The sequence below is a fragment of the Oenanthe melanoleuca genome, chromosome 3 (assembly GCF_029582105.1).
Source record: "Oenanthe melanoleuca isolate GR-GAL-2019-014 chromosome 3, OMel1.0, whole genome shotgun sequence".
Taxonomy (NCBI): domain Eukaryota; kingdom Metazoa; phylum Chordata; class Aves; order Passeriformes; family Muscicapidae; genus Oenanthe; species Oenanthe melanoleuca.
In genome coordinates this window covers 78,251,010-78,267,474 of record NC_079336.1, presented here as the reverse complement: position 1 = coordinate 78,267,474, position 16,465 = coordinate 78,251,010, and the positions used below count along the sequence as shown (strand labels likewise).

General features: G+C 38.0%; 1 protein-coding gene across 7 annotated transcripts in view; it reads left to right on the top strand.

Moving 5' to 3' along the window:
* The window catches only part of SDCCAG8 (SHH signaling and ciliogenesis regulator SDCCAG8), a 105,233-nt gene that overhangs the window by 41,529 nt on the left and 47,239 nt on the right, over positions 1–16,465 (top strand). For all 7 annotated transcript variants that reach the window (XR_008840001.1, XR_008839999.1, XR_008840000.1 and 4 more), the window contains exon 14: positions 15,874–16,001. Coding sequence is in view for 4 of the 7 variants with exons in the window: in XM_056486304.1 (XP_056342279.1) it covers positions 15,874–16,001 (128 nt within the window). In the remaining 3 variants the exon portion in view is untranslated. The remainder of the gene's footprint in view (positions 1–15,873; positions 16,002–16,465) is intronic.

The following is a 16,465-nucleotide window of genomic DNA, read 5'->3' as shown; positions in this document are numbered from 1 at the left end:
TTAAGCTTACCTGAAGCCCTTCTTCAGAGAGTACAAAACATACAGGCCTATTGTTCTTTAGTTAATGAGAAAATAGTCATTATGAATCATGCTAATATGCTCATGGAAAAGATCATATAAAAGATGTAAGATGTTAACAACTTGGCCAGATCTTTGTGTGCCATCTCATGTAAAAAATTTTCTCACTATTCTTTTGTAACAGAATCATCATTAAAAAACATTGCTCTTTTCCTTTCAAACCATATCTGGAGGTATTATTTGTTTCAGTTTCAGTCAGATACAGTTCTTGTTCACTATGCCAAAAAAGTTAAATCCTAAAAAGTGAGGGAATCATCAAATTTCAAAATTAGTATTTCATTATCTCATCATGCATTTTCTCAAGTGTGAAGATAGATGGAGGGATGGATGGCTCAGGATATATTTTTACTGAAATTTCATGTGAAATTTGATAATGTAATTGACTAGAATAGAAGCAATACTTTAGTTTAAATTTTATCTTTCCTGTTTACTTATATGAAACACTGTTAAGAACTTCAGAAAGTCAACTTGTAGATTGGGGAAAAATTACTAAATGAACATGTGCTTTCATGTTCAGGTGAGCCACCAAGCTGCCCTACCCCTGTGTCACTTCTCTTCAAGGACTAAAGTTTATATTACAATGAGTCAGTGAGTGTTGTTTTTCTTGATTATTGTTTTTCCCCCATTAGGTGATATTTCTTCCCTCTTTTGGACAATGATATGATCTCTAGAAGGCAACATATCTAAGGACACACCAGTTGGGGTTTAGCAGTGCTGTAGTCATCCTACTGTGCATTGGTGCTTCTTGCTAATTTCAGTGACTCCATTAAGGCCAATTTCTATTACATGTACAATAAATAAAGCACATACCCTTCCAGGTTAACGTGGCATTATTTAATCTCTGAAGCTCTGGTGATGAGCTGTATGTCATTACCAGTGCTCCTTGTTAGAATTTGCAGCCTGCCTCATTCATTGTTTTCCCTATTTAGGCTATACTATTAAATGATAAAATGTAAACTTCTTGGTGGTTATACACAGCCTTTGAGGGAGTTGCACAATATTTAGCATTTATTGTTGGGGTTTTTTTTCTAGTACTATCTGTTTGCAACATGCTTAATACCATGCCTTTTCCAACAATTTCAGAGCCTCAGAGTCCATCATCTATGCTGGGAAGGAGTTTTGGAGAAATGTTGTAAGTCATATTAAATGACTGAGATATAGTTAATTTTCTCAGACTGACTGACTGAAGAAAGAACCAATAACACCAATAGAATTGGGGGTGTGGGGGGTGGAAGCAGAAATGAGGTGTAACCAGTGATTGATTTTTAATTCTTTTATAGTCTGCTTATCATATGCAAAAGCATTGTTTTAAAATGCAGGTATGAATGATAACATGAAACAACTCTGATAACTAATAACCTTTTTAGATTCTGCTTCGTATGTTTACTTTTCATTAAATTTAGGGACGGTTGCGAGTATGTTGTTGTGATTCAGTCAACATTTATTTCTATCTGCTTTTCATATACAAAGGCATCAGGATGCCAGAAAATAAACTGTTAGCGGAGAATTAACTTCTTTGGCACGCTTTCATACTTATCTTCCAAATTAAAGAAAATGAAATGGGCAGAAGCAGAGTGTAGATTACCTCTTTTTTGTCAAAAATGGTGGGAATTTGAAAATTAATAATAAAAAAGGGAACAGATGCAGTAACATGCCAGAGGGAGATTAATGTGGAGAGTAAAATCTGTGAGCAACAAAACTGAAGCAAACTGAATCAGTGGGAGGTGGTTGTACAATCAAAATCAGGATAAAAGAGAAATTACAAACAACCCTGCACTTGTCAAAGTAGTAGTAATGAAATCCTGACTCTGCCAGCAGCGAGAACCTGTGTTAGCACTTTGGGGTAAGGCCGGGAGCCGGGTGCCAGGTAGGAGGGCAGCGCGAGGCTGCTGGGCGGCAGCCATCGCGTGTGGAACAGATGGCGGGCAAAGCTGGCCGGGGAGGGGCTCCTTCGCAGAGCTAATCAGACAGTAACGGATAGGGCAGCTGGGAGGACTGACCACCGCCAGGCGAGCGGCGGGGTAGCCGCAGCCGTGCGCGATGTGTGCAGTGGTGTGCCCGCCGGCCGCACGCGAGACCTTCCAAGGTCTTTTCGGCGCCGCGGCCGCGCGGAGTTGTGAGGCGGGGACGGGCCCGGCCGCGGGTCCTGCACCGCGCCCCCTCCTCCCTCGCCAGCGCGGGGCTTTGCTCGGCCCTGCCCGCCGGGGAGCTTACGTGCTCTCGAGTTTACCGTGTACAGAAATGCGAAAGCACGTGGGTCCGGGGACCGATCCGGGAAAGCCATAAGGAAACTTTGCTCCCGTGGAAAGGCGGGAGAGCTGCGGTCGGCACCTTCCCGCAGGGCTGGGCCCCTCCAGTGAATGGAACCAGTTTTCTGATGTTTTATTTTTGCTCGGAGGAGCCACTTGCCTACTCATAAACGAGGGCTTGAGAGGAATGGATGGAGGTCCGAGCCTTCTGATCCCGAGTTCATGAATAATTTGACTCACATAAGAAATAAAGATCAATAGAATTTCTTGTGCAAGTGAGAGGTAGTTATGTGTGAGAGGATTACGGGGTCATGCCCTGTGTTGGTGACTGTCAACTTGAAAGAGAAATGAAAACAAAATTTTGTCGAGGATAGGGGAAAATAAAATCCTGAAGTGCAGCAAGAGAGATCTTACCTATTACTACCTGGTTTTGTTTGATCAGGATATGTGATACTTTTTTAGACTGTTTTAACAAAAAAAACAAAACACTATGTGTCCTGCATCTGCTTTTTGAACTTGCATGTATCTTGTCTGCAGAAGGTTTATAGCTTGGCTCAATTATCCATTTTGAGCAGGGAGGGGAGGAAACATTACAGGGATTTGAAATAGGTAGTATAACATAGCCATATGCTATTTATGCAGCAGTTTCTGCAATAAATCTAATTTGGTGCTGTCAAAAAAAAAAATTAGACTTATTTGCTATAGCAGCACATTAGTAAATTATTGTGGTAGTTTTGAAAGTTGTCATTCACTCTGCTTTACTTGCAACTGAGTCTTGCAGAGTTTTTTTTTTTGTTGTTCCTCCCTCCTTTTCCCCTGAGCAACTCTGTGAAAATCTGAGTTCTTTGTCCTGCAGCTGTAGAAACTGCAAATATTTTCACTACTGAAAAGAAGGGCTTTGCTTTAAGGTAATTGAAGAAGGAGGTGGAAGAAAGAATAGCCTCTATTGTTAACAATCATATGAATGTATATGTGGAAAAATCAATAAAGTGGTGGGGGATAAATTTCTCCCTTGCCTACAGGTTTTCATAGTGCAGCTGAAATTGTTTATCTGATTATACAGCATGTAGATAAATTAGCTGCTCTGCGTTGTTATAGAAGGTAAAATATTTTACCTGCCATGATAAGACCATATGCTGCTTTATGAAGACTGATACTGAGTGATTTGAAATAAATCGGTTCTGTCGTCTTCTGGCAGTGCGTTGTAAAATTTTCGAAGCTGATACACTTCGTGTCAAGATAACACACAATTATTTGAATATAATTCTATTTAATATTTTAAATGTATTTAAGTGATTGTACAAACAAATAAAGACTTGATAAATTTTATTATGGAAGGAAAGAAAATGTAAGTGAAGGTGTAAAGAATAAATACAAAATCATATGTTAATTTTGAACATTAAAGTGTTTATAAATTATTATTAATTTTAAACGAGTTTTAACATGGTTAACAATTGTATTTATTATCCTACCAGAAATATTTCTTAAGGAAAAGGCAATAATGCATTTTCAGATTTTAGTATTAGGTTCATCTAATTTTTTCTTCACGGCATTTGGACTGCAACTGGTCACATCAATGATCACATCAGGTTGTTGAGGCAGCCAAATTGCTACTGCATGTAGAGTGTGCTTCAGGAGCAGTGACAATACTTAAAGCGCTTTGGAGCGAGTGGTGAATTCAGATGAAACATTGAAGAGACTAACTGCTGTAGAAAACAAACATCTTTATAAGGTCTTTGTTTTGAGCAGTTATTATTCAGCACTAACAGTAATAAGTTTATGAGTGTGTATCAAATATTTACTTTGGTCTCATTCAAATTAGGTTTTTTATTTGTGTGACTAATGACAACAGGATAATGATTTATTTTTTTGAACCAAAGAAGTCTTTCAGATACATGTATTCAAAGCTGCTGGATTTTTTGCTGAATTTGCTACTGGAAAAAATGGTTCTGATTTTTATCATTATTTCTGACTTGTTCTAAGGCTTTTCTCTCAAGTACATCGAAAGCTTGTTTTTACAATAAGCTAAAATGTACTTTTTCTGTCAGCACTTGGTATTTGTGAACTTCAACAATTTAAAAATCTGTCTTGTGCTTTCAGAAGAATATTCAAAGTTGTTTATTTTGTGCAGTCACAGCGGTTGTTGATTTGTGGGTATTTTTTTCTTTGCTGTGCAAAATTCTTCTCCTGAAGTTCTTGCCTGGAAAAAAATATTTCTACAGAGAACCCAAAAGGTCCTCAGGTGGAGACTTTACCCAAGTTGACTTTGAGGAGCATCAGCCTGTAGGTTGTCATTGCTGGTGAAAGTAGCTGGTGGATGGAGGGAGGGAGGAAGGAAGGAAGGAAAGCCACCTGAGCTCGCCAGCCTTGGCCGCCTGGCTGCTGTCCTGCCTCAGCCCTCGCGCTGCGCCCTGTGCCGGGGATTGGGCAGGAGAGGCTGGGGGGGAGATGCCCGTCCTGAGCGAGCAGATGAGCTGCTGGCGGCTGCTTGACAGGGCTGAACTGCGCCCTGCCTGTGCTGGCAGCGTGGCAAGGTTAATAGTGTGCTGCTCTTGGTTGCCCCTGTGGGTTTGGTGGTTTGCATGTCAGACTGTAGTTTTGTAGAAATAGGAGCAGCTCTTCTTGATTAGCTTCTCCTTGTTGGTCAACCTTGTTGGTTCTCCTTTTTGGCTTCTATAGCACTTAAATCACTGGGGAATTAAAGTCTCTCTGTGGTCAGGTGAGACGCTGCTGCCCATTCTTTTTGTACCAGGATTCCTCTTCTATTTCTAGTGCATTTGTTCACCTGCATCTAGTTTCCTATGGAAGAAGACCATAGCATAAGAAAATACTTCCTTGCAAATGCAGGGACTAATCCCTATATAAGTGATAGATCAGTATTAAGTTTTTATTAGACTAAACCTAGACAGTATTTATCAATACAATTTTCATTGAAGTCAAATTCAGACCTAACATAAGTATAAATGCATTTCTGCTAATGAGATTGGATTACCTCCTGGATTTGGTCGCAGAAAACTTAAATTTGTTTTTGGGAAAGGAGTAATAAAATGGGTGGTTTATTATAATTGCTTATGAAACTTCAAATATGTATTTTATTTTTTGGTATTGTTTTTAATCTTGGTGAAAAGTTATCCTTTTTTTAAAGGATACCAAGATATGCTGTGAAATTGAAGATATTTCTTGTATCAGAAGAATAAGACTGTCAGAGAGGTTAGTTAATAATTCGGGAACTTTTAGTTATTAGAGTGTATTTCTGAAAAGAAATATTCACACAGGAATTGCTAAAAATAATATATCCTGTTGACAATAAGAATTTAGTTTCAGCCCTGACAAAGAATCTTTAAAATTTGCCTCAATGTGGAAGGCAATATTCTAACAAAGAGTTACATATGTGTGTTTTATAAGGCTTGAAAACAAGAAAAAAATATTGATTTTTTTTCTTTAAATAGTGTTGCATTTGAAACATCAGTAGGTAAGACAAAAAGAATGCTGCAGATTAAATAATTTAAAATGTGTTGGCCACTTTAAGGTTTTACTGTAACCTTACTCATTCTGCTGTTTCCATTTTCTCTTTGTATTTTTAGTCAATAGCTCTGTTAAAGTCGGAGTCAAAAGCCTTCATTTATTATTTTGTTTTTAATATTTTTATGAGCCTTTTCCAGTTCTTCACATAACTCTGCAAAGTCTTTCTCAGGCTGTGCTAGCCCTAGCAAGAAGGAACAGATACATGTATTTGAAGAAAAAAACGTTAGCTGTTGGAGTTAACAAATAATGATTAAAAGCTATTCTTTTGCTTCTTACTATTTCTCCTATACCCCAAACTGATCTTCACAAATACAGGACTGTAAAGAACTTCATCTGCTGCTGGTTAGCAGAAGTGGATTTAAATCTACACCGACAGTTCATTTGACAATGACCTTGAGGGGCTTTGCTTCTTGAAGAAGAAAGCAGAAGCTTGCAGTAAACAAAGTTCACTTCTGACAGATGGATTGAATGACAGAAAGGTTGCGAGTGCCAGAATAGCCCTGGCAGAGGAGGAAATGTTCAGTGGAATCCAACAGGAGAGGAGGTGTGAACAGGTGCAGGGTTGCTGACGGAAGGGGAACCAGATGGAAGGAGCCAGAGCCAGTTTATTTAAAGGAAAAGGCAGAAAACACTGAAAGGCTGTGCGATCAGTGGCTAAAAGTGTGCATGGAAGAAGGTAAAAATTCACAAAGCAAAACTGCACAGTGGGATATCTAGCACTTAGCATAATGGTAGTAATTTGTGAGTTTCGTTTTAAAGTTGCTATTGAAATATGTTTCTCCCTTACTCTTGACAGCATAAAGAAGAGGTTTATAACCTGTCCAAAAAAAAAAAAAAAAAAAGAAAAAAAACCCTAACAAAACCACCACCAAAAACCTCAACTGTTATACTGCCTGTCCATTATTTCTAATACTGCAGGAAGTTACAATCCGAACAATATAAAAATTATGCCACAGCTCAACATATTAATAAAAGGCATAAGGCTGGATTTTTATTTTTTTTAACTCACTTGTTTGTATCTAGCTTGTGTGACATGTGGGCAGATGAGCATGGTTTTCATTAGGATGTTTTTGTAAGATCTAGAGCAAATCAGCAACCGTCAAGTACAGTGTAATGTTAGCACAGTATTTCTCATCTTTTTTGCTTTTGGTCATAAGTCTGTCAGTTTTCTGGAACGTGTGGTATTTTGCTGTAGGATGGGGTAGAAATCTAGCTTACCCTAGATCAAATTCCCTGAAAATCAAATATTGTCTTTCAAATTGTCATCCTGAAGAATGCTTTGTTCTGTCAAATGGTTCTGCTTCTTCCCAAGCTGTTCTTGTGAGGCTTGGTCCTTTGGAGGCAGGGAAAAATCATTCCTCAACTACTTCTCGACTTCAGCAATAGTTGGGGATCATTATTAACTTCCACATATCAGGGCTGTGGCACCTTAAGTGCAGGTTGTGTGTCCGTACCTAAGTGTGTGAAAAATGCAGGTAGGTGTTGAGCAGTCACTCACAGTGCATCTGTGATCTACTGGATCGTTCAGCTGTGCTGAGCTGATCCGTATCAGGTGTGAGCACAGAGGCACTTTCCTTTTTAATTAGCTAGAGCATGCAACGCCGTGTTTGTGCTGACTTTATGCCAGCTGCAGGAAGGACAGATGATACCTGATTCAGCATAAAGCTTGCTGGTACAAAGTTAACGTACCAAAAACATTGGGTTTTTGAACAAATTTAAATTGGCAGAGTGAGTTCATAGCAGATCAGGTCTCTGCATCATTTAGCTGCATCATTCTTTGATTCAATGGTAGGAGCCTGATGGTTGGATTTACTGTATTAACAAGCTGAGCCTTGGAATACAGAGTCACAGTCATTTGAACCTGGTCTGAGCCTATGCTGTTGCTGAAAAGGCTAATCCCTAGAGTGGCAATATATGCCTGTGTCTGGCCACATGTTGCCAGGCCCTTGCTTCTGCTGACACTGGAAGACAGGCACCTGTGAGATCAGATTATTCAGGGAGTTATTCAGATTGAAGAAGAATAATTTCTTGAAGAATAGTTTGTGTGAGGGCTCATTGTAAGGGGATGAAAAGAAGGACCACACCTTTTATACTGACATTGTCTGCCTTAAATGTGTCCTGAAGCTGCATTGTAAGAGGCTGTTGGTGCCAAATTCAAGAATCACCATAGATCAAGAAAATCCTTTCTTTTAAATACAGGGAAAATAATTTGTGTAAATTGTGTAAATTCGTGTATACAAAACACATACCTGTAAAAATCTTCTGTGTTAAGCAATTATTTCAACATAGTGTCATTTGTAAAAGCGGCCTGTGGAACAAAGAATATTCTAGAGAAAAGTGTGCAGTATTGGAAGTGCTCAGGCTACATATTAGGACTTCACAAAAATCACCTCTCCCCATGCATCTTCTACTCTGTATTTAATTGTTTGTTTCTGTAGGGACTTAGGAGCCAAATAGTTCACAATCTGAAGGTAATAGTCATAAGAAAATGGATGTTTACTTACGAGCTACATATCTTGATGGCAAAGCTTATAAATGTGCCAGAAAAATCAGATTTTGATTCCAAGTTCGTATATATGACCTAATATGAGATGTTAATTACTGTTAGAGGCACTTTTTTCTTCTCTAACATGGAAATAGAGGGAAGCTAATGATAATATTTGGCTGTGACTTGATATACAGAGGATTGTCGACATTGAAGAGATGTTATTGAGGAACTGGTCATTTTCTGGATATATCTTGAAGGTTATAGTGCCAAAAGAGTAAAATCATGTTATAAGCTAGGTGTTTGCAAATTCTTACTGTTATTGCTCAATGCAAAGTAAGAAATCCAGTCCTTTTTGTTAAGTGACTTCGCAGATAGAGGTAGAGATGTAGAAGTTAAGTATGCTCAAGGTCCTTTATTTCAAGGAAACTTCCAGAGGAGTAAGACTCTATGTGTGTCTGTTCCTATGCACCTACAGCTTTTCATGTGTCTCATGCCCATTAATCTCTCCAGTTAGTCGAAATAACTTTTAAGTAGATTTCAAGTGTGGCAGGCAGGAGTAGGATTTTTTTTTTCACATGCAGCCATTAGTATATAGCTTTTCCTGGTGCTTCAGTAGGGCTTAAAGGGCAAAGTGGAAATTTTAGACTTAAGTGTTTAATTGTTTCTGTAGACTTCTTATTATTATATGAAGTGGAAATACAGAAGTTATAAAACAGTTCCAGCGATGTGGCTGCATTCTAAATAGAGAGATATGGAAAAAAAAAATCAGTGGGTACAAGAAAGTTATATGCACTGATTTCTGTTTCAATAAAATTTAAATTCTTAGAAAAAATACAAAATAGTATAACAAGTTGACATTATTTGAATTCTGGGAATGGGGATACAGGTGACAAGTTACCTGCATTTTGGGGAAAATTGTTTCAAGCTAATTTGTCAACTAATTGTAGTTAGTCTCTTGATGAGGTTGAAAATCTGTATAGAGCTAAATCTTTTCTTTTTTATTCCCCAAAAGTGTTTCTTTTTATTTGAAGTGCTTTTTATGAAATAGTAGTAGTATCTTGGAAGAGTTGTTTTTTCCAGCCTTTCATCTCAAATAGAGTAGTGAGGTTTAATTTAGTTTCATTAACATACTTTAAATGTATTTCTATTTTTAAGTTATTTCTGTAGCACCTTCTAACTTCCTAGATCTATATTTAAAGAGCTAGCCTTGACCTTTACATAACTTTTCTAATTGCTTATAATGCTTCTCATGGTTATGAGGAGAAAGCTCTGACATTTCATTATTTTAGGAAATTCGGTATTTCTCAACTAATACAAGAAACAAGATTTAAGTTTTGTTTGTTTTGTTGGGTTTTTTTGAGCCTCATTTCTCATAATTAGGCCCACATGTATCCTGAGGAATGATGCACGCCTTCAAATCCACCAATTAATTTAATAGTTGGGTTTCTTCAAAATTTGACCATGCAAATATAGATTTTACTGAAGCTCATCAAACACAGTGTGCTGGCTGGGGCAGTTTCCAGAAACTTGAGCTTTCTGCTGAGAAGACCTGGCAGCCGACTCCAGAATCAGCATCCAGTCAGCTCCCAGAAACTGACAAAAAGAGCAACTCAGTGGGTAATTCCCTCAATGGGATACAGGAAGGGCAATTTTTCAGCTCCTTGGAAAGGTTTAAAGAAATGACCTGATCATGATGCTTTTAAAAGATATTTCTACATAATTCTTGAGGAAGCATGCACTCATACTTCTTTTTCTATTTATTTTTTGCCATAAGAAAGTTCATTTCATGTCTTTCTTTGGCCTTGTAAAAGAACCAACAGGCATAAAATCCAGTCCAGTGTGGATTTACACAAGCATTGAAAAAATTAAAACCTTTTTTGCAAAAATTCAGATGGCAAAAAACCTACAGTGTTTAATAGGAGGAAACCAGTAAAACACTGCCCAGGCAAGTCTTCATTCAGAGCAACCATAGGTACTAACAAGGTCCTATTAGATGAAAATTCACAGGCCTTACAAAGAAAGATAACCAAAACAGTCAGTGCTAAACAAAAGGTTGCTAGAAGCCTGATTCAAAGGAAAGGGAAAAATCTTTGATTGATCCTGAGCCTTCTTATAGAATTGATCCAAACATGAGCAAGGTGTAAGCTCGGGAGCTCTGTTAATTTAGAAGGTTTGGAAAGCAATAATTTTGAATCATAGCTACGTTTAAAATCAGCGTGTACCTGTTTACCTCCAGAATTACAGGTCTTACTGTGTTGCATTTTCTTACTTAAATGTTTGAAAACACTAAGATTGGATAGCATATGATAATACTCAGTAAACACATTCTTCATTGTAGATGGCTGAATGGGGTGCTGCAGTGCTGTTAAATTGAAAGGCTGGTCTGAAAAGGTTATAGAAGTTTTACATTAATAGAGAGAATTATTTAAGGCTACTCCTGCAGAGAATGACTTCTTGGTAAATTGGGGGTTTTTTCCATGTTTGTAGACCAACCTTTAGACTTGTCTGCTAACCTGAAAAAAAAAGAGCTCTTATTCTTCAGTGTATGACATACTTACAAAGATACATAAAAAATATAGGGGGAAGAAGTTTGTGAAGTATGATCTTATCTGTATATATTCTCTTATGACCTTTATCATTGGGAGTTTTGAATAGTGTCTGGTAATAAAGTTAGAGATAGCAAAAAATTTTCTCATGTTTCCCCTTAGAGAATAAGTCAGGTATTGTGACATCTTGTTTCAGTTTTTATACTTTTTTTCTTTTTTATGTGTAGTTTGTTTGGTTGGATTTTTCTCCTCCTATAGCCTGAGAGAAGAGCAAGGATATGCTCTGGTTTTCCATTCTTCTTTTGACACTTGTAGCTGAAATAATGAGAAAAAATAGCCTATGAGAAGGTGATTCAGAAAGCTGCTTGTAATGAACAGTCTGCTGTATTGTGGGAAGTTTCAGAACAGACTGCATAAAACACTGCTGAGTCTTTCTACCCAAAGTTGTTTGGTCTCTAGGGCTCCTAATACATGTAGTCTTTCAAGTTCTATTTTCAAGTGTTTTAATTGATTTGAGTGACTTCATGCCAGATTTTGCTAAAGATACTGAGAATATAATGCTTGGGTAACTCCTCAAAACTTTTCCAGTTTGGTAGAGAATCTTCCGCTATACATTTATTTTCAAAAATACTGGGAGAGAAAGCTAATTTTGTCTGGAAGAGCTAAGGGAGCCTTCAGCTGAGACCTTTCATTTGAGGCAATTTGTTGCACAGTGGCTCACAGTGCTGGCCCACTTGGCTACATGTTATCTAGGAAAGAGGTCTATTCTCAACCGCTGAGGCATGTGGTAAAAGCATCAGTGTTAGGCTTGACTGGTCCTCCTGCTGCCCAAGTCTGAGTGTGGCTGCAGAGTTCCAGGACTGGTTATCATTTAGACAAGTCTGCTTAGTTCAGATAGCTCAAGCATTTGGAGCACTAAATGCTGGCTACTCCTTAATGATTTATGAAGTTCAGGTTAAAGCAAGTATAAATGAAAGCTAAAACACTTTATAGTTATATTTTTAAATATAATTAATATGAAATGAAGATGTCAGAAATAATGCTATGATAACCTCTTGTGTATCACTGAACTGAGATAATTGCTAGAGTATTTTAATTTGTCCAATTAAGTTCATAGTCCTTACTAATGGATCCATTAGCTTTTTTAAAAACACCACACTTTGATCTCATGGAAAAATCAAATAGTCAATATAGGAAGCATGGTTGCTTCAAACTGTAGTTGCTTTGCCAGAAGATTTACTGGCAGCCTCCAGTCAGAGGCCTAATTCTACATTAAGAATCATTTTGGTTTTTATATTTTTGTGTTTTTACTGTTACCAAACTGAAAAGATCCCTTCAGAAATACGTGCTATTGAACTATGTAGTTAAATTCAAAATTTTATCAATCGAAGTTCTGTTTTTAACTTGCTGATTTTAGTTATGTCAAATAAGACTTTTATGTCACTAGTTTTTACCTACTTCCTTTTTCTTTACTGCAAAACCCTTTGGCAGAGAGTGGACTCCTCTTGTAAATGGATCTGTGATTCAGTTTTTGTTTGTTAGTGGTGAAAATGGTGTTTTGATTAGGGGGTTATTTAGGTTTGGGGCTTTATTTGTTTTTTGGTTTTTTTTTTAATTAAATTTGATGGCTCAGATTCAGTCAGCATACTTTTATGTTAGCTTTAAGATCAAAGTGAATTTTCACTTCAGTTGCAGCAAGGATTTTTTTAAAGTTTGCCAGAGATGGCAATTTTCTTCTTCCTGTGCTATATGCTACAGTTCACAGTGTTTTTGTTTTGTCAAGAACATTTGAAAAGCATAACTTCCATGCACTGCAAACCAATATCGAGTTCACTGTGATATGCCAACCAGTTAATTGAGTTAACTATGGCTCTTGTCAGCCACAATACAGGCTTAAAGCAGGTGTTTAGAACTAAAATCACTATGGAAAACCTGTACTTCAGAACAGGGCTCAAGAAGAGCTTGAGCTTTCTCCATGATTGAGTTTTTGGGTGCTTCTGACTTTATCGCACAGCAGTGAAAGTTTCCTTGAGTTCAATGCATCTGCTTTAGTAAAACTGATCAGTGTTGTGACCAATCAGATGTGCATTTTAGTGTGTTTAGTGTTTTGCACTCAGTAGAGCTAGTGTTTGAATTCAAGTAGAGAACAGGCTGGTGTACTTTAACCCCTCATCTCCTATTTTTGACCTCTATAGATGAAGTTTTTAATAGTTCTGGAACAAATAATCATTAGCTGTCATTTCTGATTCAGATATTACCTGTGTCATCAAAATTAGTCAGTAGTAGCTTTGCTTTACATTGTCTCTGTGCTCTCCATTAGTGAATATAAGAAATTCTGAAGTTTTTGTAGGAAGAGACCTCTGAAGTCTTCAAACTACTGCTGGAGGGACTATGGACTGTTTCCTTCTGTCTACAGTCCATAGATTTTCTTTTAGTCTGAATAGTGGCAGAATTGATTTAAGAAATTGCAGTTCTTCAGACAGTGCCAAAGCTTTGAGAACTCCTGCAGTATTTGTTACCAATAGATCCTGAAGTCTCTTGGGCTGCCTTCTGCATGTTTCATATTTTCTTTTTTTTTTTTTTTTTTTTTCCCCCTCCATATATGTCTTGGGGTAATTTTCAGTTGGAGGGCAGGGATATTGAACTCAGAGAGCAGGTTCAACTTAAGGATGAAGGACTCAGTTTAGACAGATTTGGCTCCAGGATATTTTTTCACTCCTGAGCAGTTCTAAGGATCTCAGATATTGCTCTATGTGGCATTGGGTGTGTTTTAATTCCAAAATCTAAGCTCTAAGAAGCTGCTCTTCTGTATAAGAATTTCCTGTGTTTTTCTAGTTTTACCACAGAGCTTTTATCCACTGTATAAATTCATCTTCAACCACCCCATATACATTTCAGCCATAGGTCACTCACCCTACATGCATGGTTTCTGAGCTTCTGATAGCTTGCTCTATGCAGTAAGTGACACAGGTGAATTGCTAACTTTTGGATGAGTCTCCTACACAGCAAAGTGTTTCTGGTGGCAGTAGCTTCTCCATTTATTTTGAACTTGCTGGTTAACATGAGTTCATCGGGAGGGGCCCTAGCAGTGAGGAATGGACCTTCACAGGTTTGCCTTGGTACCTTGAGCTGTGCAGCTTGCTGCATGCTGAAGGTTACCCCCAGCAGAAGGCCAGCCAGCCAGCTGTGTGCCAGATGACTGCACAGCACCCAATTGCACACAGCCATCTCACATGAGAGCTATTAAATAAAATACTGTGCTGCTGACACTTTCTTTAGCTGGAAGCGTCAGAGGAATGTGAGAGGTGCTGGTGGCTTGTTTTTCCTTTAGTTTTTTGAGCAATCTGGTGCTTAAAACAACTTTCTGAAGATAAAAAACATTTGTAAAATAAAGGGGTTTGCACAGACTGGTTTCCAGCAAATATGGGAAAAATATTCTTAGTAATACTTTCCATATTTGGAGCTTACACTGAAAAAATGATGGGAGCATCACTCCTTAGGATAGCTCCAATACGATTACAAAGCAATTCTGAGAGTGGTGTGCTAAAGTGCTATTCAATATATGAAATTTCCTTTAAAAATGTGGTTTGTTTCCTTAACGCTCTAATATTTTTGCTATCTAAACATATTTGCTGTCTTACCTCTGAAGAAACTGCCTGTGATTTCCAAGGGAGTTTTGCCTAAGGTAGGGCTTGAAACATCAGGACCAGGAATTAGTGTAATGTGACCCACCATTTGTATTGCTTTGGGGTAAATTTGAGAGAGAAGATTTAACATTGTGTGTGTCATGCTGAGATACTGCAATATCTCGGATGGGTTATTAGGCACCATTCCAAAGGTTAAGTGCAGCAGCCACATGAGATGTGGCTTTATCCTTACATGATCTGTGCCCATGTTCTGTTTTGTAGCCCTCTGAAATAGGTAATATCCCTAGAATGAAACATGTTTATAAGACCTTTTTGAAGCCTATCCCAAGCTATTAAATGTCATTTCAGTAGAAAGGTGTTTGCTCACATCATTTGAAATCTAGAAATCAATCCTTGTATGAACTCACTGACGTTTTAAATGTGGATCCCAATGTTCACCAGATAAATATTCACGACCTTTGGGAAAGTTTAGATCTGAATTTGCAGTTCAAGATCTTTTCTAATTTATATGCATATATCTTTTTGGGGTTTTATTTTCCATGCTCTTTTTGCTTGGCTTGCATTAAATAAAATGCTTCAATGGAGTGTGGTAGTCTAGCATTTGTTTTGCCTCAGGAGTGGATTGCCCCATCTTGCATATCTGGTCAAGTAAATTGCTCTCTTGCCTGCATACTTCAATAATAGTACTGGGCTTTAGACCTTCCTGTACAACCCCCCAGTGAGCAGAACCACAAGGGGCTGGGCCTGTGTGGTGCTTGCAGTCTACTCTATTGTAATGGATGCATTCATCTCCTATTTACATAAATTAATAGTTAAAACTTGCTTGGTTGCTTAAGAAAACTCATTAAGCTTTCAGAGTAGCTGTATCACGAGCACTGTGGCAATCGCTCCCATTGACTTATCTCCTGCTGATTCACTGGGAACCAGTCCATCTCAGGGTCAGGTCCCTGAGCTTCATTGCAGAATTAAACAAATAGCATTTAAAAGAAAATGCAAATAATATGTTCAGTGCAAAGTGAATGTTGGTAAGCTTCTCTATGAAAACAAGGCCGTGTTTAAAATTTTTAAAAATAAAATCCTATTTTTGTCTGCAGGGCCAATTTTCTCTCAGGAAATAGATTGTACTTTTTATCCATTTTCTACTAGTCACTGGAGAATGTTTGACATTGTAAGAGAAAGGTCAGTTTGTGTAACTTGAATTGGGAGGAGAATGTTTAATGTGAAAAGCTTGGCTAGATTTTTGTTATTATTATTTGAATATTCTGCTTTACCCTTTTAATTTATCCTCTTCACTGTATGATTTCTATTTTTCTTTATTTCCTATTTGGTTTTTTTTATAGATTGGAGAAAGAGAGCATTCAGCACAGCATTAGCAACGAAGCAAAGGCCCGAGCCCTTCAGGCCCAGCAAAGAGAGCAGGAGCTGACACAGAAGATGCAGCAAATGGAGGCCCAGCATGAGAAAACTGGTAGGTGGTAGGGAAAGATTAGAGCCTGGGCACTCACTCACAAGCCAGGCCCACGCCTTACTGTGAAATGACATCAGGAACACCTGTAACCTTTGGCTGGCCGAAGGGAGCAGATGCTAACTACACCGGAGATTCCGAATTACATATTAGTTAGCGTTTAAAAGAGAAAATGGAAAGTATTGCCCACTGTCTGTTGATTTCAGAGTGCTGCTCTCACATCTGCTGCACCATCTGGATTATGAGTTTATTTACCTGTGTTCAAGAAACGTAAAGCTGAGAGAGACCACAACAAAGTAGAAAAACAAAGGGCTTGTTTTTGGCTGGATTTTCAGGCACACATGTTATATAAAGAAAATAGCATCAGAAGCTCTGCGGGAAATGCTCTGAGCTTACAGTTAAAGTCTCCTGAATAGCATTGAACAGTTCCCACAGTACACACATTATAGCTACTCTAAAAGCTTAAT